At 36.0% G+C, this 26,906-nt stretch overlaps 1 protein-coding gene across 1 annotated transcript; it reads right to left on the bottom strand.

The window, feature by feature from the left end:
• Positions 1-12,168: 12,168 nt before the first annotated feature.
• On the bottom strand, positions 12,169-15,472 carry LOC102805960 (uncharacterized; the record flags this gene model as incomplete). The annotated part of the gene is made up of 9 exons (XM_085490960.1): positions 12,169-12,281; positions 12,633-12,784; positions 12,961-13,132; positions 13,494-13,678; positions 13,775-13,916; positions 14,558-14,667; positions 14,810-14,933; positions 15,073-15,195; positions 15,329-15,472. Coding segments are annotated over 8 exons (1,140 nt in total), but the record flags the coding sequence as incomplete, so codon positions are not given.
• Positions 15,473-26,906: the final 11,434 nt, after the last annotated feature.

Here is a 26,906-nt window from a genome sequence, read left to right as displayed (position 1 = left end):
AATTGAAGCTGGAAACTAAGTTGAGAGCCTCGATCGTTTATTGGAAGAGAAATTCAAAACTAATGTCCCGCCACTTTTATGGGCGAGCTTCCTCCCGGTGCGCTTAAAATTTCAGACATGCTGTGTGCATTATTTGTAACAAATTATGTAAATGTGAAAACAATGTGTATAACCTATTGTAGTTAGTTATCAACATATATGACTACTTCGACGTCAAATCAGTGCCTGGAATTGCTGTAACTTACTAATAGTCTGGCGATTTTCAAGTTTGGAACCCCCATAAACAAATCCTGTATCCGCCCCTGCCTTTCCATGGAGCCCTAGGTTGAAATCAGCTCTATGTTGAACTCACATTTCTTCCCTACATGGATCAACGGAACGGTAGATGCAATGAAGGGAGATAATGAAACGTTATTAAGGGACAATTCTCGTTGCTCACGTTCTCTCTCAACGAGATTTTGGCTTCTATTTGCGTCCAAGGTCTAAACATGCAATTTTATTACACGATAGTACCATTCAGAAAATAGCAGCATTTAAAAATTCAGGCGTTTAATAGTATTATAAGAGTGTGCGTCATCAAGGAAAAAATACGAATATATGAGTAATTGGAATAAACTGAGCAAATTACAAAGACAATGCCCGGAAATACTCATTCACGATTTGCTGTGAAAGTAGTAGGAATTTGAAAAAATATTGAGCGACAAATTTAAAGAGTAGTTAATATTTACATTAATATATGAAGTAGAAATGAAGATTGATTTGCGGAGATCTTGAACTTGAGAAATATTTGGGGGGCTATGTACTCATAATTCTTACCATATTGACTTCCTAATTTGCAAGTTTGTGAACACAATAAACCCAATATGTGGAATCGATGCCCTCTATCGGTGAATGTTCATTTGTCGTATATTCCTCGACAGTAAATATTGATAATGAGTATCTTCATTTACGATAGTCATGGGATAATATCTATAAATTCAATGTTTATGAATGCATGCTAATGTTTGCAGGTTTATAATATGCTCTCACACACTGTCTACAAAACTACCAGGAGATAGTTATTTGATATTTTTTTTATTTATGTGGACAGATTTTTATGCAACTTTCCATATCAGCCATTAATTCGAATACGTGCATATGTCAAGACAACTATCAAACCCAATCCGAGTTCGTTACTACGGCAACAACACATTTAACCGCTATTGTCAATGCAAGTATTTTTGCGAGACATTGAACCGAGGTGTGTATGTATTTCATTTCTACTACTATTGTATTTCTACTATTCTCTTGTTTATCCCATTCTAGCAGTGAAAGAACCCCCCCCCCCTGTCCAGTGTGAGCTTAGTGGGTGACCCTCTCAATAGCAGTAAGCAGGCCTCAATACACTGTGACATTTTGGTGTCTGAAGTGGGATTGTGAATCTGATTCGGATTGGGATTCTGTTTCAGTATTGATTTTGATTTTGATTCACTATCGATTTTGATATCAATTTGGATTCTATTGTCAATAATCACCTTACTAAATTGACTGTAACGAAATTGCCCAAGGTCCAGAGACCAGCTTGAACTGCTATGTACATAATAAATTGCTTTATTTAATACTACTAGAACTTGATTTACACCTTCCCAGCATGGATATTATTGATGAACTTAAAGAGTTAGGTGGAGGATTTGGGTATGAGGGAGAAGGTCTTGACTCAACTTGTGAGGACAGAGTGTAAGAGAGAGCACGAGAAGAGAGAGAGAGAGTGCATGTGAGGGATAAGAGTGCAGCCAAACGTGAGGCTGAAAGGTTGAAACGTGAGAAAGGAGACAGATAACATGAGGCAATAGAGAGAGAACGTGACTGTGAAGAGAAAGAGAAAATAAGACAGCATGAACTTCAAGTGTTGCGTGTAGAAGCTAATGGTCAAAATGGAGGCACAGAACAGTTCATTGTTAGTTCTAAGGGTAGGAACAAGATTATTTTAAGGTTTAAGCGATTTGCTACAACTCAGAAATGGCCACGTGAAAGTCGGGTTATGAATCTTGGTGCTCTGCAGTCAGTTGTCCTAATCATTATAAAAGTTAAAAGCCTCAGTAAGTCAGCTACTATGTTGGCATGTGATCGGAATGGAAATAGTGATTCACAGGAAGTCAGTGGTACATGATGTCAAAGATGCAAGTAGGCATCCATATTTACAGGGACGAGATAGAGTGGAGTTGAAATGTGGCCATGAGCTGCCAATTATTAGGGTTGACAGTGTTGCACCAGCTAATAATATAGTGAGTGGTATGTCTGTTGCTCAAGGCTTTATTGGCAGTACTGAGGTAGAGGTCCTTCGTGTTAGTGGGTGTAGTTCGGTTGTAGTACGTAGAGGATTGACTGGGGAGAGTCATACCTGTGCCTAGCACCAGTAGCTACACTGTATATAGATACACCCTATTATGTTGGTGAGGTCAAAGCACTGTGTGTGATGACCCCAGTGTATGATATTATTATTGGTATTATTAGTGCAGCTAGGGAGCCCAAGTATTCTGATTCTAGTTGGAAGCTAGGTTTAGCTCATGAGGTAGGGCATGGTGAGGTTAGTTCACCCTCGGCTAGTGAACATATTACTCCTTCGAGTGATGGAACTAATATGCCCCCTGGTGGTGAAGGTTGTTGTCCTTTTGGTATTGAGATTAGTGTTTCCTTAGGTAGTGCCTTCATTACTAGTACATCTACTAGTAGACGGACTAGTGAACCCCCCATTGATTCCAGTCAAGATGATAGTGTTGATGTTGTACACGTGGTACAGACTAGGGCTCAGAAGTTGGCTGAGACAATAACGTTAAATAGGCTTATAGTTCCCGAGTTTACAGAATCAACCCCTTTCATAAGTCGAGCACCCTCAAACATTTCCTGTTTGTGATAAACTGAATGGGAGGCCAGTAGGTATAGAAACTCCACTGTCTCTATAGAGAAACACATATCCAGGTACTGTTTTAAAGGTAAGAAACGTTGTGAATTTTGACTATTTTTATTTTGACCCAGTGCTAAGCTGGAAATTGAAGTCTGCATGTGTGTAAGGTTTTCATGTGTGGTTTTATTTTTTGCAAAAAGTACATCTGCAGACCAAATTTGGGGCAATATCAATATCTTTTTTATACTGGAAAATAAAACTGATATATTTTGTATTTAAGGGGAATTAAAGTATTTCTTTCTTTGTGCATGTGTAAGATACTAGTAGTGGATTAGTTTATTATAAAGTCTTTGTTTCATTACTATTTGTTTTTGTTATACATTTAAAATGAAATTTTGATATAAATCAAGACTTTAAATATAAATTGCCACGGATTTTCCTGTCATATAAATATATAGACATTATCCATGCAAGATAAAGTTTTAAAATATTGTTTTGAACACATTGCATTTTAGAATGAAAGATGTCACTGTATGAGCTGATGACATACCTGGTGCCAGTTCTGGCTGAGATGTAGAGGAGACTCCCTAAAAAATTGAAGACTAAAACACAATTATTAACAAGAAAGAAACTATTATGTTGTTAATTTAAAATATATGAGATATTATTGAAATTATTTTCAGGGATGATCTAATCGTATTATTAAGCAATGACTTTTTCCTGCTTTAGTATATCAAAAATTTAAGCAAGTTTTTTAATGCAAATGGAACTAATGTTAAAATAGTTGTCCGGATCCAGACAAAAGCTATACCAAAATGAAATTAAAAATCAGCTGCAGTGCCCAGTCATCAAAGTACTAGCAATCCTCAGGAGCACACATACACATTCACCCATCAAAGACTGGAAAGTTAGTGAAAGAAAATGCTGAGGACAATCATCCTACGGAAGGAGGAAGTTTTTTTATAGGATGATGATGTTGAAACTCACAAAGACAACATGCATTTTAATTTCAAATCAAAGTGCCATCACAGCTATAAAAAGCATGACCAGGCACATAGACTGAAATTAAAATGGTCTTTGTCTGACGGGAGCGTAGCTCATGTGCTAACTGCTCAGTGTTCTCCACAAATAGAATTTCAAGAGGGGCGCTAATTTGCATACAATTAGCATATTTAATTTGCATATAATTAGCATACTAATCAAACATTTCAAAGAAAATTCTTAGCCCTTTTATATTTACATCAATTAAATACTGTGTACAGTACAAGTACTATATTAATGTTCTTGAATTATTTTGATGAATAAGTTAAACCACTTGATGTGTAAAAAAAAATATCAACTTTGACATATGAAGAATATCAATTTTATTCTTATTATTATTAGCGTAATGAAACAAGTTGTGAAATTCTAGCCTTTCATTTATTTCTTTTAAATTTCTTTCAAATATTTCCATAGGTTTTATACATGCACTGAGATATTGTAATAGTTGAAAACCCCAAGTAATAAGAAAAAAAATATTTTCACATAACAAAATTACCATTTAAAAGAAAAAAAATCGAATCCGATGACTGTAAATAAATTAATCATTATGTTGATTGCATTGTGGGTACTGAGAACAAAGGTCAAATCAGATACCGTGACATCCATGTTTTTCAGTGTTTACCGTACGTTTTGTTTTGGTGATTTATTTGATGATTCTTTTTACTTTTCGTCAATAAAAGGCAAGTACAAGCAATTGGACCAATAAATTGTTGCTGGTTCTCCTGTTCTTAAGTATCTAAGCTAATTCAGGAATGATGAGAAAACTTGTTTTGACTATTCCATTGCGTGATTAACACAATGCTTGTGACAATCACTTCACGCATCCATTCATTGTTTTTTGTTTATTTATTCAGCCAGTTTTTCCCCAGACATCAAATTCATTGTCTTAGTTGTCACCTATGCCACTATCTGTCTCTTAGTTCTTTGTTTTATTGCTTGTCAATTAATAAGAGGTCTCTCAATAACGTCGTCGGGACATCTTCTGGGACTATGAAACAGCCTGTCACCGAAAACAAAGGAGGGTGCTGAAGATAAATAGAGGGGCGCTACAAATTGAAAAGGGGCGCAAATAAATTAAAGAGGGACGCTTCGCCCCTCTTAAACCCCTCGTGGAGAGCACTGAATACTCAACTAACAATACAATGTATTTGATCGGGGCGGGAAATGTGAATGCAGGGCGCTTGTTGACCGATGCAGGGCGCACGACTTCTTATGCAGGGCGCACGACTACCTATACAGGGCGCACGACTTCTTATGCAGGGCGCTGCGCCCTGCTAAAACCCCTTCTGGAGAACACTGCTGCTTTTTAAGACTATACGTGTTGGATATTGTAACCACACACTTGCCTTACTGTTTATGGTGTCACAGTGCTCTGTGTTTGATTTAAGAGACATCAGAGATTTTGGACTCTCAGACCACAATGTATCAGTGTGGCACCACAAAAACAGAAATATGGGAATTTCTCCAGAACCAGTACAGAGCTTGGCTATTCAGAAAGATAAAAAGTGGAACCTCTAAATATGCTACCACTTCAACACTGTATAATGCCAGAAGAATACAAAACCACGACTTGAGTGCTGAAAAAAGATTCAGAGACTATCTTAAAGTTGCAAATCCAGTTTTTGGGTTTGCAACGTTTCGCCATGACATGCCATCTTTGACTTCAGTGGATACAACCAAGCCCGTAGTTTTAGGGGGGTTCGGGGGGGGTTCAGTCGAACCCCCTACATTTTGGAAGTCAATACAATTATGATCGTAGATTAGAACATATTAAAACGAACAGTATTAATTAAAATAATTATCATCGTTTAAATCACTTGACTCAGTGAGGTAACTGTCAGACTCAGCCGAAATTGCATAGTAATGAGCATTTTGGTGGCAACGAGCTTTAAATGTCAATCGTAAAGTTACGCCGTCTCAGCTCAGCAGCAGACAATCAACAAAGATTGTTATAAATGGGCAAGCTTTTATTCGGTGATTCCGCGATGGTGTAATGAAGATCGCGTTCAAGCAACTGATGTTAAATATTATAACGAGTAAGCATATTTATACAACAATAATGTACATATGGTAGTCTCTTTCTAAAGGATGTGGTGGTCCTGAAAAGGATCGTTTGTCTTGTGCTAGTGTTCGCTAGTTAGTAAAGTGTGGGATCGAACGGGATTGATCATGACCGTAATTTTTCAAGCACAACACGACACTGTAGTTTGGTTCATTAGTTTTGTATTCTTCAAGAAAATGATTTTTCATCACGAGTTGTATAGGTCAAAGAGTTTCTTGCAGTCAACCCCTCAGTGTTACTTCAGCACTGAAACTATGCGATGAATTATAATTTTCAAACATATTTATTTTACTACAAAAACTGCAACAAGCTGCAAGTATGAGCGCAGTTTCTCCGCATTGAGAAGGTTGAATACATATATGGGGCAATAGAGATTGACATATCTAGCTTTACTCCACATTCATCGAGAAATCGATATTGATCGTGTTGTGGATACGTTCGCCATCGCATCCAAGGAGGATAACTTATGTAATGCACTGTGTGATATGCCAAAGTCTGTGTTATCAGAGTAGTATGCTACACAAACTATTATCAGTTTCATTTTTACATAAATGATATATCATGTAAAAAAATGATGTTACAAAAATGTAGAAAATGATATGTATGTTTTTTCTGTTTTAGGGCATATTACTTATTATTGGGATATGGCAAGCATATATCCCAATATCTCACATTTTTTCTCGGTAACATATGGTAAAAAAGATATATATATATAGTGCCTGACACGTTTCTTTTTGATGTCTTAGAAAGGTTACTGTATTTTTAGTCGGTTCATAAAAAAGATAAGTAGTCATTGTAGTCTATTGAGACCGCTGCTAGACTACCACTGTATGCATATTATTTTACCGCCCCCTAAAAAATAAATTTACAGTGAACCAAAAAAAATACATACTGCATGAAACTTGGTGGTATGCTATTGGATAGTGCATTTAATTCGATGCAACAATTGTGCCAGCTATTTGTTATGGTAGCGAGATATGGGGGTACGAATATTTGGAGATCATCGAGAGGGTACAGACAACATTTTGCAGATATCTACTTAGCGTTAATAGTTGTACAAACTGTGTTTATTTCAAGTGCTGTATCTCATATTGGTTAAAATTAATTGAAGACAAAACATAGCTGGAACCCCAAAACATGTCGTTTAATACAAATTTATCAACTATCTCTGTATCTTTTAAACGTTTTTTAAGCTGAATATGAATCCAGCTTAACTTAGTACCATACACGGATCTTCTATTTTTTTAAAACATGTTATGCACTTTTCTACCCATTACATTTTGTACGTTTGGTTGAGGCCCTGTACAGAAATAAAATTACAGAATAATAAATTGACTTATACTAAAATGAATAATTGTAGACATTTGAGAACAGCAAAAAAACTTGTGAGTAGCATTCAACCTTAAAATGCTTAGACAATAATGCTAAGATACAAACAATCTTGTCTATGTTACACAAAGTCAATAGAATTTAAAACCGAGAATATAAAAATGTCTGTAACAGAGCTCTAAGACACTAAAGAATCCGCTCTTTTTCTTTTTGAAAATTATAAAATTCACACGTTTCACATCAAATATGTTATTGTTGTTTTCGAACCCCCTATTCAAAAGTGCTGGCTACGGGCCTGACAACATTTGGAAAGGTATCACAGGGATCCATATTGAGTTACCAGGCTAAATACAGAGAAAGCTCAATACCAAGAAATCCCCCACGATGCCACTATACACATGTACATTTCCACCATTGCCATTGAAGGATCCTCCACCCTATTTTATAATAATAATAACAAAGAAGAACAACAATGGTTGGAATCGCTCAGTTTCAAAGATTGAAATGGAGACAGAAGGCAGCAAGCGAGAAATGGTTTTCTTACAGAAAACCGGAATTAACTGCTTCAAATTTTCATGATATATGTATACATCCTAACCTGTGTAATGGACTGTATGAAAAGCACATGTTTATAAGAAAGTACACTCAACATAGGAACATATAGAAAGTGTAGCATTAGCTAAGTGTGCTAAATACATGAATGATACTGTCAACTATGTCTCACTTCATTAGTTTGGTCGTGTTCAAAACCCAGCATACACCGGATTCCAAAGTCATTGATAGAAATGCAGCTGAAAGAAGGATGTCACACCATTAGATGCTTGTCTTGACCCACTTTTCTGCTGCTACAATGACAACGGAAAGCCTCGGCTGAAAATGGAACATAAATACTATGATCAAATTTGTGAGATTTCTTGGTGTGACTTTATTGTATATAACTATAAAGATCTCAGTATTGGAAGAATTCAATTTGGCAGTTTATAATGGCAAGACATGTTATTGAGGTTCTTTACCAGGCATTATATGCCTTTTGTGTGAGCAAGTTGTAAAGGAAATTGTCACTCTACAGTTGTTCTGATGCTGATTTGTGTTTTTTTTTATCAGGCAGCTAAATTACTGGTTATTCGCACGTTTTCAAAAGTTTTAATTTACAATTTTTATGAGAGTTGTAGACAACATTTGAATGTCAGTTTTATTTTTGTCATTATTTTGTATTTACAATTGCTGAATTTTATGATATTTTATTGAGTTTTCTCTCATTTTTTTATTTACAATTACAAAATTTCCATTTAATTTTTTATTATTGCAAATTTGTAACATTTTATTGATTTCTCTTTGTCATTTTTTTATTTACAACTACAACATTCATTGACATTTTCACTATTATTATTTATTTACAATTGTGTACCATTATTATCTCAGCATTTTACTTCATACTTGTTTACTGACCTGTTTTAATTTGCAATTTAGTGTTAATTCTATTAGCAATTTCCATGTACACTTCAGATTGATAATACATTTATTATATATTTCGAGCATTGACACTTTTTAGCAAAGGTTTCTTAGTCTGGTGGCGTATTTGAATACTATCCACATATCTTTGACTCAACACTTTGTTGTAAACCGTGCTGGCTAGACGATTTTCAGTGTTAAAATTGGGCAGAATCAAAGGTAAAATCGATCTCTTTGCGTGGTGGTGGGGGGTAATCAATTCCATAAACCATACTTCAAAAGCTGTCATTTTTATACAGAAAGGGTTTTATTACAGCATATGGTATTTATACAAATATTATGAATGTATTTACCAAAACAATATGCGTCTTCAGAATCCCCTAAACAATACACCTGTTATGCACTTATGATCAGAAACTGACCACATTTCATTCGCAATGTCTTTCGACATGAATACGCTCGGCTGCTATTATTTGCGTCCAATCACTTCCTCTGCTGTCATCTGATCACACTTTTCAAGAAAAGGTAGAATATTTAGTGAGACTCCTTTTGTTTTAACAGATTAACAATTGTAAATCCGTTATCATAAGGCATGTCGAACAAACCTGATCTGCAAACTATTTCTCTGTCAGAGATTGACCCAGTATATAATGCAAAGGTGATGGCTCCACTAGGTGCAATACCAATAAGACCCTCAAGAGTTACATGGTGTTTGTAATTGAAGAACAACTATATGTAACATTGAAAAACTTGGCATTTCAACCCTGACACAGGATTACTAGGATACTTGGACTTGAAGTATGATGCTGGTATACTATTCACAACACTTTCCAAATGTTCTAATGCCCTAATTTCAATTTATGGCAGGTCATCTGGGTGCTAAGAAGACTACAGATAGAATAGCAACTCAGTTTAATTGGCCTGGTATGATGCTATTAGATAATGCAGGTCATGTGATATATGTCAGAAGACCACTCATAGGGGTCGTGTTAGCAAGGTACCATTAAGCAATATGCATCTGATTGATATTCCACTTCAATCAGTCCAGCGACTGAGAGAGGTCATATGTACCCTGTAACTGTTGTAGACTATGCTTCACGGTACTCTGAAGCTGTAGTGTTAAAGAAAATTACTTCAGAGATGGTTGCTAATGGATTAGACAGTATATATTGGTTGGTGTACCCAAGAAGTTTTAAATGATTTAGGGACACAGTTTATATCTGACATTATGAAAGAAGAAGTGTTGTCTATTAAAGAATTAGTATCTACTCCATACCACTCAGCATGTAATGGTTTGGTTTTAGCAGATTAACACTACTTTGAAAGTATGTTGAAACGCATGTCAAAAACGGCCCAAGGATTGGGATAGGTACTTTGGTGTTCGCCTATAACGAAGCTCGCCAGGAGAGTTTAGGGTTTTCTCCCTCTGATCTTATTTATGGTAGACAAGTGAGGGGCCCAATGATGTACTGTATGTGCACTGCAGTTGTTGAATACGATACTGATGACAGTGACATACTATTGTGTGATAGTGGTGAATTAGAGTCTGTGACAATTCAATGTAAGGAAACTATTGTTGATTGTCATGTCGGCCATGAGTTGAATGTCGACCAACATAGAGAGATTGATGGAGTTATTGGAGGATTTTCGCACTGATTGTCCTGGAAAATCTAACATTGCGAGCATGATATTAAATTGGTAACATCTGAACCAGTTAGGTCAGAACCATACCCTTTACCATTCACTATAACAGATGCAGTGAGGTCAGAGGGTAATAGCATGTTAGAGATGGGTGTAATTGAACCATGAAATTTACCTCATTTGCCTTACCCATTGTTTTGGTAAATAAGAAAGGAGGCATGTTAAATTTTGCATTGATTTTCGCAAACTCAATCGCATTACCGTATTTGATGCAGAACCAATGCCATCACCTGAAGACCTATTTTCATGACTAAAAGAGATTTGGTACAAAATTAATCTAACCAAGGGGTTCTGGCAGGTTCTCACACCTGATGATTCATTTCAGTTTCGGCGAATGCCTTTCCGTCTTGTGAATGCACCAGCCCTTTTATCTCTATGATGCGTATTTTGTTGGTAGGTCTTCAAGGTAAAGTCGAGAACTTAATTGATGACATTTTAATTTATTCTAAATCTTAGGAGGAGCATGTACAGATTGTACAGGGCATTTTGCTCGTTTAAGAAAAGCACGATTAACCACAAGACCTTGAAAGTGTCCATGAAGCAACTAAATGAAAGGAACGGGAGAATAATGAGTCCTCGGTTCAAATATGTTATTAGGATGAAAGGGGATACAGTGGATATTCAATTATGGTTTTCTATCAGCATGTGTCTGTTTTATTGATTGCTAATCAACTTTTGTGACACGGTGTATATGCGTTGGTTCAGATGTATGTTGCAAAAATAATACAAAATAAGATGTAAGTAATAATAATAATAATAATAATAATAATAATAATAATAATAATAATAATAAACAAATGATAAAAATATATAGTAAAAATAATAAAAAATATATAGTAAAAATAAATTAAATTCACGAAGCAATGTAATAGCATGTAATGAACGACTTTCCACATTCAGTCCTGTCACAGTATTTTCACTTTTCTAAAGAAAAATACGACTTATTTTTTTCAGTATGTTGTGGCACTATCGGAAACTGGCTGAAGATCTAAGCCAATATCTGTACGAACATTACCATGATTGTCACAGGTATTTACCATCAATCAGATTAAAATTAAAATTGTTGTTGTTGTCTTGTTGTGCTTTTGTAACTGTATCTATATCTTCCCTATTAGACAGAGTTTGAGAGTTAGTGGGCATGCACTGATTGACATTATGTATGCTTGTATTGTGAACTATATGCATTATTTTAAGTTAAGAATTCATAAATGGATTTATCATAATTCTTGTAATTTGTACGAATCATCAACACCACATGGTGCCAAAACGACACACTCAACACCAATGCGATGAGGTATTCATTAAAAATGTAACAAAGCACTTTTCCAGTCGAGAGCCACGAGACTTATTTTGACCCTCAAATAGTTTCATTTTCTCTAAATACCACGGTTACCCCGTGTCAGAGAACAGTGGTGTCGATGACGAGAGAGGGCGTTATCCAGGGATATGGTACTATCCGTATTGAAAGTTTAAATTCAAAGAAACACTTTCACTTAAACAAATTTCGCATTTGGCATCTGATTACTAGCGATCAAATATTGATATATACTGTAAACAAATCTTTGGGCCACACAAAAAGTTTTTTTTTATAGTGAAGTGTTCACTATAATTAAGCACATATATTGTTTGAGGCTTGCAACGTGTTCATTATAACGAAGTTAAAGTGTATCTAGATCCAAAAATATGCTCAGAAAAAATGTTGAATTACAAGTTTCGTTTATTATTATACAAACATTTTAATAAACATAAGCATGATGATTTACACAACTCAACGATTAAACTAAATATATGCAGGATATTCGATTTCAGTGTCTGTAAACAAAAATAAGTATAATTATTATGTAAAGTATGTTCAATATTAGTTATGAATAATTTTGTTGATACTCGGCTATAGTTCAATCACACAGCAATATTACTGAGGTAACTGTTAGGCTATATACATTTGATTTAACTGCGATTAAAATACTGAAAACACCAACGCAATATACTAATCTCGCATTGTATATTTTGCATTGTTGGGGTGAATTTAAAAATCAGAGTTGCCGACTTGTTCTTTTCTAAACATGAATTACGAAAATATTTCGGCAATATTGCCAACGACACAGAAGCATGAGGTTGGGAGAGATTTTGTTTGCTATTGCAAATAATTTAAAAAAAACTTACCAAATACATACGTTAATCGCAATACAATAGAAGATTTGGTGATCCATCACCTGGGTTGCCTACAAGGCCGCTGGTAGCTTCTCCAGTTATCTTGTTTTTGCATGAAGCATGTGTTACACAAGTACCAGCTCCCAAATGAACAGCTGCGACACCTTTAAATGGGAAAATACATTGTTAAATAAAGCAGCTTAGTACAATCACCTGCATATCTGCATATAGATTAACTTGTTAAATAATGCTACAATGCTGTGAATATCTTCAAATGATTGATCGTACTTCCACATAAGTAATGCACGTAAATATACTTGCCGTCATTTGCATAACTTACCACTTACGTGAGGACATGCCATCGATGTTCCACTGAGAACAGCATATGAGCTGTCACTGAGATGGTAGGAACTTCTAACATCACTTCCAGGTGCAAAGATATCGACACAGGTACCATAGTTAGAATATGATGCCCGCTCATCGTCACTATCAGTGGCACCAACTGTCAACGCCTGAATGTAAAGAAAAAAAACATTTTTGCGTCACGCACTGCGTCACTCTCCGCCATTTTGTCGTCCTTGTTCATAGTTGGTTATTATAAAACTACTACTACGATAATCCTCCACATATATATTTATATATGTTATATAGTACCAAATGTTTTCAATTCAATGTTCCAGCAACGCGATATTCTGAAAATGAGCAGTCGCTTTGTACAGATTGGGGTGAATATGATTCATTGACGTTGCACGTCATGCACGTGCTTGTTAGTGAGAGAGGTGTCATGACGACTGAAATACAATTCTAAATATTCAAGTGATACATGCATTCGATGATTGACAATAAAGTTACACATATTACGTCAATACTCACGGGTTCAACTCGTGCTGGAGAAGTGTAGCATGCGTTGGCATTGTCATTACCGGCAGCTACGGAGACAGTGTACCCTGCATCGATCATTCTCTCCACAGCACTATCCATGGCAGTACTTGCACCCCCGCCAAGAGACAGTGAGGCTACAGCAGGCTTAGAACCGTCATTGGTAATGGCATCACAACCTACAGAATAAAACACCAGTCGTCATTTTAAACCTGGTTCGCCTCGAATGCCAGAAATTTGTAAAATGTGGTGAGTTTATTTAATGCATGGCGTACCTTCTACGATATTTGCTGTTGATCCAGCACCCATGCAATTCAAAACACGAACGCTATAAAGACTAGCCGATGTGGCGATACCAACCGTAGTCCCAGCAGAAGTACCTCCACAGTGAGTACCGTGTCCATTGCAATCTTCACCCTGTAGAAAAAAATAGTGTGTCACGCCTTTAAATGCACGATTGTAGTTTTATTTCATGCAAACCGGTCTAAGGTATCTGACATTCTCAGAAGCAAACATCCAGGCATTTTCACCGCCTGCATCACTGGTGAAAACAACAGTCGAAAACTCCCTTCAACCAGTGTTCCACAGAAGCACGCTCAGAGCCCATAGAAACACATGGAACAGTGGTACGCGCGCCTTGGCAACGTAACACGCTTTGTGACGTAGCTCCTCCCCGAAAATATCAATACCACGTTTTTTGTGTTTAGAAGTAGGCAGCAAACGTGAATATAACGCAGTAAGGTTAAATTGGGTAAATGTAAGGTTCAGCAGAGAAGCACGAAAAAAATAATTTATCGCTCGTGTAACTGATCTAAATCATGTGGTATACTCGTCTGTTTGAGGGGTTATTCTGTAAATATATTATGAAGTTATTGACCAATGTATTGTGAAGATTGATGCAACCCTATACCACATGAGAGCATACATTGCGGTATTCTGGCGATAACCGTAGAGTAAATGCCACTATTCTCGGTATGCGATGCACATTAATGATTTTTTACACAAGAATTTGAGATTAAACTGCCTACTATTTAGAAGAATATTGGGCTCTAACCTACCAGGTTTGAATATTCAAAATCCCAAAAGAAATGTGCGCGACCCTTGTACTCCTGATGGCTATAACGTAGACCAGTGTCGACGATGTAGATATTGGCCCCATTTCCATCACCTAAACACAATACATATCATTCATGATAGAAAGGCATTCAACGATTACTATTAGTGTAAATCTGAACCATGATTTTTTTTAATTGAAATGTGTTATGCGTAACAGGTTATATGATATAGACGACAGCGTAATTATGACTCACCATACAAATTCATTTGATCGTCAAGTGGAAGGGTTCTTTGGTCAATACGATCACATCCCCATTCTACTGAAGCATGATAGAGGCCATCCTCTTCAATGTACTCTATTTCAGACATGCTTCGAAGCTAAAGCAAATAATTAAATAGTTCATTATTGGTTTGTCAGATTGTATGGCAACTTTTATTACACAGAAACTAAAATTTTTTCGTTTAAATTACATTTGAACATTTCTAGCAATTCACTAAGACAAGCATATACACTTACACGGTTGATAGCCTTAGCTTGAGCGTTGATAGCGATGCCGTGGAATACCGCCTTGTAGCGTTTAGTCATTGAAATTCCCAAAGATGGAAGGCTCTTCACAAGTCTGTCAATATTGCTGTCATCCTATAATATAGTCAAGAGTATTTTGATAACACGTTTATAAATTTATTTTCTGTTATGGACTTTGAATGTGAAATTTGAATTTTGAACAGATACTAGAACAGATGAAAAATTCACAATATCGGAATGCACTTACCTTGATTTTCACAAGATAGCTATTTTCTATAGGACTACTGGCTTTGAAAATGGGTGCCAAAGAAGCAGCACTAGCTGCGGCAACAAAGAGAGTAAAGATGAGGACACGCATAGTGAAGTCTGGAAAGAAAACAGGAGATTCATAATTATCGATTTAATTGTAACCAATATTTTGTGGAACAACCAAACAGGTTTCTGTTGAACTCGTTTAGACGTACTTACTTGTTCAAATGAATATATTCGAATGACTGTTGCATGAGATCCACATTCTTTTATGCAATTCCAATTGCTGATTTCCTGCGAAACATTAACTCTTGTATCTTTTGGAGATTAGTGCTAATCTGAAATAATGCCAACTACACCGTTTCTGTTTATCTATAATGGGAATATATCATATGTTCTAACCTGTACAGATACTCATTTATGATGACTGCTGTTAGGATAATGAAACTGTCCATGGAGAGTGTTTGTATTCCCACACCCACAATGTTTTTAGTTCGTGTTATAAAAAATTAGAATTTGACGTTCGGTATAGTGTGGAAATAACATACTTAACATACATATTCGGCAAAGTCGAGTGTGTCATAGAACTAAACTAGTGAACTTTACGGCGAATACCAAAAGGTCATAGTCGGAAGTCCCAACAAGATTAGTGATGTCCTTTCACAACAAATAATAGCATAGGAAGTTGATACGAATACATCTGCGTTTTCACGTAGATATCTTAAAGGGGAAGGTCACCCACAAACTATGAGTTTGCAGAAGGAAAACTTTATCAAATAATGACGAATTGAATTATGTTTTGACAATTTCCCTTAGCGGTTAAAAAGCGGCACCCCCTGTAATATTTCCACACTATACCGGCAATGACGACACACAGCCTAGCTACTGCGTTCAGGGATGCTTCAAAGCGACCATAATTGCGTTGTAACAAGTTTTATAATTGTTGGGTATTATCGGATATGTGGATTCCAATTCACCTGGAAGTGACATTGTTGGTTATAGCTATGAACCAGAATACAGTGAAGACGAGATTTCGATCAACTCAATGGCATCTAATTCCAACACAGGAACCGACACTTCAGTGGGAGATTCGGCGAGTGACCCTGACAGCGAGGACTTGGGCGGTCCGGTGTCCTGTGATCGAGTACGACTTTCTAATACATCGCGGTAACCGTGTAGCAAGTGTGTAACCATGCCAAGTGTTCAAAAATGTTTTTGTTTTGGTGAACTGAGCAGTGTTCGCTGTGTGCCGGAATACGTCGCTATTGGTATGTGTGGAGCCGGCTGTATTGTCCACATCTTACGTTCTGTTTCACGAATTCAAAAGACTATAAGGGTTGTCATTCATAACTCATACTAATAGGTAACGTAACAAAAGTGTTCTAATAAAATACAAAGGGGATATTATATATTCTAATTTGTTAGTATCAGTGAACAAACTAAAAACGTTCTCCCAACAACCGCTTGAAATAATTGTTGTTTTTTTAATTTTAAAACTGAAGGTGGGCATGATGATTTAAACACAAATTTCGTGAGATAATGACTGTATGAAGCAACGTCATTGGGGGAAATGATATGAAAACATAATTGTGTATCAATCTAATTTTACAGAGCTTGAACTTACGTTCAGAGGGCATAGATTCAAGGCCAGGTTTGATAAAATTGCCTTAGGGACTGACCATTAGAAACTTTTGGGCGATGGCACAATTGGAATAAAAAATATTCCACATTACAGCAATTCATGGATAAACATATTTTGCAGTTTTTGTGTCTTTGTCACTCTTCAAGTTTCTAATGGTTCGCTCCAAACTTGTTGGGTATCAGGCCTGCCAATAATTGCCACCATTTTTTTTCAGTCCTTCTCTTTTGATGGCATACCGGCAGCTTATGTTATGGGCTCAAAGGGGAGGAAGACTTTGAAAATCTAATCGTCGTGTAATACCATCATGCATTGTGATGTTGATTATAAAAAGGTTCCCGAAAGAGAGTGGACATTATATTGGGTATAACTCATTCATTTTACAGTGAAGTGTATTTTTTTACAATTATGTACAAGATGACACAATCACAGCCTGAAATGGTTTATGTGTGAATAAATATTTACCCAACATAATATTGTAAATTATTCACATCTCATTGATATAACATTTATTACAATGTGTTACCTGTAAAGCGAAAGACATGGTGATTAATTAATTCATGCTTTGAAGGCTGTGGTACCTTTTAGCAACATTCACACAAGTTTGTCACTTCTACACTTACACTCAAGCACTTGCGCTTACTATCGATTACACACTCCAGCACATTACATTACATTTAAACTGGTCAGTTACTTCAAGATTCGACGGACAACCCATTTACTATGGTTTGTTGGCCGTATTCGCTAGATTTCTGAACTACAGCTTATTTCTGATCTACATTATTATTATGGTCAAGAGCTGTTAACTGAACTCTGGCTACCATTTGCCAGTAATCGAGCTCTAGACGTTTGGGCACATATGTAATCATCATTGAGTGATAATACTTCCAGTGTGTGACAAAATTGATTTAAATGTGCAAAATCTCCGAGTAATCTCTAATTCAGAAATCGAAAAGTTGGTATATCTACTTTTAACCATTTTTTCATCCGTTGCGTCTAAATAAATTGTCATGGCAACACATGTGAAAGTGTTTGTTGCCATGCCAAGAGTGTTTGTTACAAACATGAAACAATATTGATTTTCACATTTCCACCAGCTTTTGACAATTTCAATAACAATTTCTCGCACAAAACCATAAATGATGGCCAACAGATTTAACCCAATCCAATAAACCTTTACAGCTTTTATGTCAGTTAGTTTATTTTTTGCCAAACATCAAATTGTTAATAACAGGAATTTTATTTAAATAACACTAATTGACACGTGTCTATCTGTAGCTACAGTGCTTGGCTTTGAAATTAGCTTATCCATGAAAGCCTTCCTTCTCCATTGTGACAGACAAATCAACCATTTTTTTATTCCATCATTGTGTAAGTACCACATTTTGCATTATAACCAGGGGAATCATGGTACATGGTTTACCTTGTATTAATCTAAAGACATTTTGTTGCTCTTCTTTCCAGGTGGTTTCAATTTTAGGAATAAGGTATTAATTCTGAATTTCTTGATACATAATTTTGCTAACAAATTCTAAATTCAAAAGTTTTTTCAAAATGTCATACATGATGAAATGTCTGTCCATATTACTCACAGGCATTTTTCCAGTCACAAGTTGACTTTTCCAAGAAAATATTTCATGATAAACAAGGTAATTATCAACGACAACTTTTCTTTCTCGTCATTTTGAACATTTTAATTTGTTACACAGATTGCCCAGACAAGTCAAATACAACAAACTTCCTTTCCTGCACAACATGTGTACAGTAATCAGTTTCAGTTACTAGGATCAAAATCTGGATCCCATTTCAAACTATCATTCAGTTCTGTACTGTTTGATGAATTCATATCAAATGATCCATGTAAATTCTTGACAGGGGTAGAATGGTGTTGAGATATAGTTTGCGTAGACAAGTCAGCATCAAGTCTGGTCCTTGTATACCTGTGGTTCTTCTAATCGGGTAGAATGATAAGTGCTGCACTGATGAGGTGAAGGTAAGATTGTAACTGGGTCGGTCTATATCTCAACATATTTCTGTAATGTTAAAAACAACACAATTTTCAAAATATTTGCTAAAATAAATGAATATTAACATTTCTGATATTAACTTTCGTCACCCATTTTCCGAGCCAAAGTTTATAAAACGGTATATATAATTAGGTATAGGTTATATCAAGGGTAACCAAACACACTCGCTTGTGAGGTTAAACCCTGTATTAATTTAAATATGACAGTAGAGTAAACTTCGATTTCAATTTTCTGAGGGTATCCCATAATTTCTGTAAAAATCAAAACATGAAAGTATATTGTTATTGTTTACAAGAGGCCAGCCAGGACGCTACCCATTTAAAGTGTAGTAATGGATAAAAAGTAAAAATTTTGTGAGGTTAAACCCTGTATTAATTTAAATATGACAGTAGAGTAAACTTCGATTTCAATTTTCTGAGGGTATCCCATAATTTCTGTAAAAATCAAAACATGAAAGTCTATTGTTATTGTTTACAAGAGGCCAGCCAGGACGCTACCCATTTAAAGTGTAGTAATGGATAAAAAGAAACAATTTTCTGCTGTACGTGATTAGTGTTTATCATTTACTGCTGTAAACAAACTAGCACCAAATTTGAACGGCTATAAAATTACGCTCAGGACGAAATTGTTTTTTGTTTTTTGTTTTCAAATTTAAAGATATGATCCTATACTTTATTTCACAAAAATAACATTTCATTAACAATTATATGGATTTACATCTATGAAGGTTGAATTTAGATGTACACAACCTTCGTGTGGTATTTTGTTGTTATTCTAATTAATTATCTCTAAATGTTACGTCAGACTTTACCTTACTATAGTTACGCTTCGTCCTGTGGTCTCTTCTCGTGTCTGGTTGTTTTTTTTGTGGACAAATATAGTTGGTACTGACCCGTATAACAACAAATCAGCCTGAAATTCCGTTCAAAACAACTAGGCGTGAAATGGTCCTGGCAAACGACTTTGTTTTTTCCCGAAACCGTACCGATGTTATGCAGCCACCTTGTAGCAAGACTTTGGATTTCAACAGATTTAGCTGGAATGTGAATGTAAAAAACAACTCTTCCATGAAATGTTACCTATCTTAGTACTACATCTATAAGCATGACATTCAGCCATGGCTACGGCGAGTGTCATCTACAGCTACGCTGAACGCTAGATTGTAACGCCATTTTCGGTATACTGTGGAAATATTACAGGGGGGTGTCGCTTTTTAACTGCTAAGTGAAATTGTCAGAAAATAATGCAATTCGCCGTACAGTTTTCCTTCTGCAAATTCATAGTTTGTGGGTGACCTTCCCCTTTGAGATATCTGCGTGAAAACGCAGATGTGTCCGTATTTACTTCCTATGATATCATTTGTTGTGAAACGGACATTACTAATCTTGTTGGGACTTCCGACTATGACCTTTTGGTATTTGCGGGAAAGTTCACTAGTTTAGCTCTATGACACATTCGACTTTGCCGAATATTTATTTCGTCTTTATTTGTAAATTATTCCTTCTGCAAACTCAAAATTTGTGGCTGACCTTCCTCTTTAATATGTATCATTTTTCGACGTCTTATCAGTGTCCCGCCCTCGATAAATACTACAAGGTCATGTAAAGGACATGCCGATAAAAATATATTAAGTTATATGCTTAATACAAAGAATTGTATTTCCCAAGGTGCAATTTGGAGGTGATTAAATATTAAGTTATCGTTAAGTGTTGAATAGCCCCATCCATCTGGACAATTTGTGTAAACATTAAATATTAGAACCTAATCGGGTAAAAATCAAGCAGTTTATGGAGGGTCTATTTTTTCAGTTTCTTCTAAAAACTCTTGGATTTTTTACTTTTCTTAGATCACGTATACTATTGAATATGGGTTCGGCAAACATTTATAACATAGGTAAATAGTGGGTATGTTTACATAATTCAGAACGTAAAAGCTCTGTACATACACATGCATATCCAAATGTTATTCTGAACGTCTTGTTGTAGATTACAAAAGGAGTTAGTATGACGACCTGTTGTGTGTTTATTCCTAAGTGGATTATCATTAGCGTGGCTGCTTCAGAAACTGTAGACATCACCTCTCAGATAGTACTGTAAGATATGTGACTCGACCAAATTTGGCGAATCGTCAAATCGCAGCCTATAAACGTGCCCGGAACTGGTCGATTTCATCCAAACTGTGTATCATGGTCACGCATGTTGGATTACAGATCTACGTCAATGTTTTTTTTTTATTCGAACAAAAATGGCCGACTGACAGAATGTTTTTATTCATGTCTGTGGGTGAGAATAAAAATAAACAGCCAACCAACTACGCATATTACATCATAGAACTTGCCATCTTGAGAGATAAAGTTTGAAAGGACGAGTAGTGACCCTTAATGATTGGGTGGTAATGTTCAAGTTGAATTTCGGACATCATAAACTAGTCATGATTGGAAAATAAACCTACTCAAAACCTATGCATCAACTGGCATGATTGTACGACTAAAACGTATATCATGTGTAGTCATGATCAGCTGAGGTATTCATTAAAACAATTTTACAGGGCACTTTTCTCACAATACTACGATTACCCCGATTACTCCGTGTACTGTCAGAAAACAGTGGTACCGATGACGAAATAGGCCGTTATCCGGGCATATGATGGCGGCTACTATTCGTATTAAAATTTAAAGAAACACTATATTTAACGACTTAAACATATTTCCAATTTTATATCTGATTACTAGCGATCAAATACTTATATACATTGCAACAGAATCTTTGAGCCACACAAAATGTACTTTTATAGCGAAATGTTTACTACAATAAAGTATGTAACACGTTTCATTGTTGACGGGAGACATGAAATGTATTCCGTATACCCATAAAATCGTTTTAACAATATTCATTATAACGAAGTTACAGCGTATCCAGTTGCAAAAAATATGCTCGAGAATAATGTAGAATTACAAGTATCGTTTAGTCATATATACACATTTTAATAATAATGAAATAATGATGCTTTATATAAATCAACGATGGAACAAATATATGCAGGATATTCGATTTCAGTGTCTGTAAACAAACATAAGTATAATTATAGTGTAATCACATACAAATAGTTTTGATATTCGGTCGTAATTCTATTGCACGGAAATATTTCTGAGATAACGGTTAGGCAATGCAAAGCAATATATTAATCACGCATTGTATATTTTACTTTCTTGAGTTGAATTTGTTGTTTATTGTAAAAATATTGAAGGAATATTGCCAACGACACAGAAGCATAAGGTTGGTAGAGATTTTATTTATTAATAAAACTTACCTAACTTAAATACTTACCAAATACAATCGTTAATCGCAATACAATAGAAGATTTGGTGATCCAACACCCGGGTCGCCTACAACACCGCTCGTACCCTCACTAATTATCTTGTTTTTGCATGCAGCATTAGTTGCACAAGTACCAGCTCCCAAATGAACAGCTGCGACACCTTTAAATGGGAAAATACACTGTTAAATAAAGCAGCTTAGTACTATACAGTCACCTGCATATCTGCACATAGCATACCTTGTTAAAGTAATACTACAGTGCAGTGAATATCTTCAAATGATTTATCGTAGTTGCACATAACAAATGCACGTAAATACGTACATGTACTTGTCGTCATTAGCATAACTTACCAGTTACGTGAGGGCATGCCATCGAAGTTCCACTGAGAACAGCATATGAACCGTCATGGAGATGGTAGGAACTTCTAATATCACTTCCAGGTGCAAAGATATCCACACAAGTACCATAGTTGGAATATGATGCCCGCCCATCGTCACTATCAGTGGCACCAACTGTCAGCGCCTTTATGTCAGAATAGAATGTGAAATACAAACCGTATAGTCTACATACATCTTTTACTGTCCTACTGCACTACTGTCCGCCATTTTGTCGTCCTTGTTCATAGTTGGTTACTATAAAACTACTACTACGATAAACCTCTCTATATATATATATTTTATATAATATCAAATGTTTTCAGGTAAACGCTTGCAGCAACGTGAAATTCTGGAAATGAGTAGTCATTTTGTACAGATTGGGGTGAATATCATTCATTGACGGTGCACGTCATGTACGTGCTTGTTAGTAAGATGGGTGCCATGACGACTGAAATATAATATTCAAGTGAAACGTGTATTCAATGATTGGCAATAAATTTATATGTATTACGTCAATACGTACGGCTTCAACTCTTGCAGGAGAAGTGTTGCATGCGTTGGCATCGTCATTACCGGCAGCTATGGAGACAGTGTATCCTGCATCGATCATTCTCTGCACAGCACTATCCATGGCAGTACTTGCACCCCCGCCAAGAGACAGCGAGGCCACACCAGGTTTCGAACCGCCGTCGGTAATGGCATCACAACCTACAGAATAAAACACCGGTCGCCATTATGTTTTGCCGCGAATGCCAGAAATTTGTGAAATATGTTGAGTTTATATATTGTTATAACACGTGGCGTATTTTTTCACTGATAATTGTACCACAACATACCTTTTACGATATTTGTTGTCGATCCAGCTCCCATGCAATTCAAAACACGAACGCTATAAAGACTAGCCGATGTGGCGATACCAACCGTAATCCCAGCAGATGTACCTCCACAGTGAGTACCGTGTCCATTGCAATCTTCACCCTGTTGATAAAAATAGTGTGTCACGCCTTTAAATGCACGATTGTAGTTTTATTTCATGCAAACCGGTCTAAGGTATCTGACATTCTCAACTTGGGCTAGTTGACTCTCCTGATTTATTCCTACATGCGCAACATATATAAATTAGGTTGTTCAGGAGTGCCTGAAAGTTGAGTTTGTGCTGTTTTCGCGGCTGCTTTCAGAAGAAGAACAGTGCAACCTTCGGGTATTTTAAGGATCTACAGAGAAGCATCAGACAAATTAGCTACTGTACTGTAGCCCATAGTGAAATTGTAAGTTGTGTCAACTTTTGTCTGAAATTATGTCGATTGAGACAATTTTTATATATATCGACGACGCCGCTAACAGGAAACTATCTAATAAACCTCGCAACACCGAAATACGGGTTTCAATTTGTGTCACCACTCGATGTATCTATAATCGGCAGGGCCCATTTCATTTATCCGCGGTTACAAATAGCATATTTCTGAAACCTACCCTGTTCGAATATTCAAAATCCCAGAAGAAATGTGCGCGACCCTGGTACTCCTGATGGCTATGACGCAGGCCAGTGTCGACGATGTAGATATTGGCCCCATTTCCATCACCTAAACACAACACATATAACATTCATGATAGAAAGGCATTCAACTATTACATCGTATAAATCTGAACCATAGCGCATGTATTTCTAATTAAAATTTGTTAAACAATAACAGGTTATAAGATACTGAAGTGCAATTATGACTCACCATACAAATTCATTTGGTCGTCAAGTGGGAGGTTCCTTTGGTCAATACGATCGCATCCCCACTCTACTGAAGCATGATAGAGACCATCCTCTTCGATATATTCTACTTCAGACATGCTTCGAAGCTTAAGTAAAATGAAAATAATTCATTATTGGTTTGTCAGATTGTACGGCGACTTTTATTACACAGAAACTAAAATGTTTTCGTTTAAATTACATTTGAACATTTGTAGCAACTCATTAAGACATGTATATACACTTACACGATTAATAGCCTTAGCTTGAGCGTTGATAGCGATACCGTGGAATGCCGCTTTGTAGCGTTTAGTCATTGAAATTCCCAAAGATGGAAGGCTCTTCACAACCCTGTCAATATTGTTGTCATCCTATAAAATAGAAACGCTTATAAATTTATATTCTGTTATGGATTTTTAATGTGAAATTTGCATTTTGACACAAACTAGAACAGATGAAAAATCCACAATATTGGCATGCACCTACCTTGATCTTTACAAGATAGCTATTTTCAATTGGACTACTGGCTTTGAAAATGGGTGCCAGAGAAGCAGCACTAGCGGCAGCAACAAAGAGAGTAAAGATGAAGACACGCATAGTGAAATCTGGAATACAAAACGGGAGATTCATAATTATCGACATAATTGTAACCATAATTGCAGAACGGTCAAACAAGTTTCTGTTGAAAAATGTAGACGTACTTACTTGTTTAAATAGTTAAATTCGAATGACTGCTGCATGAGACCAACATGCTTTTATGCGATTCCAGTTGCGGATTTCCTGCAAAACATTAACTCTCATATCTTTTGGAGATTAGTGCTAATCTGAAATAATGCCAACTACACCGTTTCTGTTTATCTATAATGGGAACATATCATAAGTTCTAACCTGTACAGATACTCATTTATGATGACTACTGTTAGAATAATGAAACTGTCCATGGATAGTGTTTGTATTCCCACACCCACAATGTTTTTAGTTCGTGTTATAAAAAATTAGAATTTGACGTTCGGTATAGTGTGGAAATAACATACTTAACATACATATTCGGCAAAGTCGAATGTGTCATAGAACTAAACTAGTGAACTTTACGGCGAATACCATAAGGTCATAGTCGGAAGTCCCAACAAGATTAGTAATGTCCGTTTCACAACAGACGATAGCATAGGAAGTAAATACAAACACATCTGCGTTTTCACTTAGATATCTCAGAAGGGAAGGTCACCCACAAATTGTTTGCAGGAAAACTTTATTGAATAATGGCGAATCGAATTATTTTTTGATCGATTTTTTGATATTCTAATTTGTTAGTATCAGTGAACAAACTGTATTTTTAATTTAAAACCCGTTGGCGTTTTCCCCAACAACCGCTTGAATACGAAATTAGTGTTAATATGAGTTATGAGTGACAACCCAGATAGTCTTTTGAATTCGTGAAACTGAACTTAAGATGTGGACAATAGGCAGCTTCACTTATACCATACCAATATTGGCGTGTTCAGTCACACAGCACACATTTTCTGCTCATGAATTGGAATCCATAAAGTGGCTCGTATTCGATAAAAACTAACAATTATAAAACTTGATACAACGCAATTATAGTTGCTTTGCAGCGTCTCCTGAACGAGGTAGCTAGGTTGTGTCGTCATTTCCAATACACTGTGGAAATAATACAGGGGTGCCACTTTTTAACCGCTAAGTTTAATTGTCAATTTAATAAAGTTTTCCTTCTGCAAACTCATAATTTGTTCGTGACCTTCCCCTTTAAGATGTCTACGTGAAAACGCAAATGTATTTGTATTTACTTTCTATGATATCATTTGTTGTGGAACGGACATCACTAATCTTGTTGCGACTTCCTACTATGACCTTATGGTATTCGCGGAAAAGTTCACTAGTTCACATTCGAATTTTCCGAATATGCAATTCGTCTTTATTTTTTAAATTATTCCTTCAGGAAACTCAAAATTTGTGGTTGACCTTCCCCTATAATATGTATCTTTTTCTACGTCTACGTCGAAGACTGGCAGAAAATAATTGTAATTGTCAAGATGCAATTTGCAGGTGATTAAATATTTTAAATTGCAACTTCAAACGTACATTATAAATCTTTCACGAAGGACAATATACACGAGTTAAGCTATCATTAAGTGTTGAATATCCCCATCCATCGAAATTGCATCGAACTTATCGCGACAAAAAAATATTAGGAGCTAATCGCGTGAAAACCAAGCAGTTTGTGGAGTCTATATTTTTCAGTTTCTTCTAAAATTCTAAAATTCTTATTTTTTTTTTATTTTTTTAGATCATGTGGGTTCTGCAACCCTTTTTTACATAGGTTAATAGTGCGTATGTGTACATAATTCAGATTGTCTGAATATTGTTGTGTGTTAATTCTTAAGTGGTCTATAATAAGTGTGACTGTGCCAGAAAAAGTAGACATCACTTCACAAATAGTACTGTAAGTGAGTGTG

The sequence above is a fragment of the Saccoglossus kowalevskii genome, chromosome 16 (genome assembly GCF_978046115.1).
Source record: "Saccoglossus kowalevskii chromosome 16, keSacKowa6.1, whole genome shotgun sequence".
Lineage (NCBI taxonomy): Eukaryota > Metazoa > Hemichordata > Enteropneusta > Harrimaniidae > Saccoglossus > Saccoglossus kowalevskii.
Note: the sequence above shows the minus strand (reverse complement) of the source record. Positions and strands in the feature narration are given on the sequence as shown.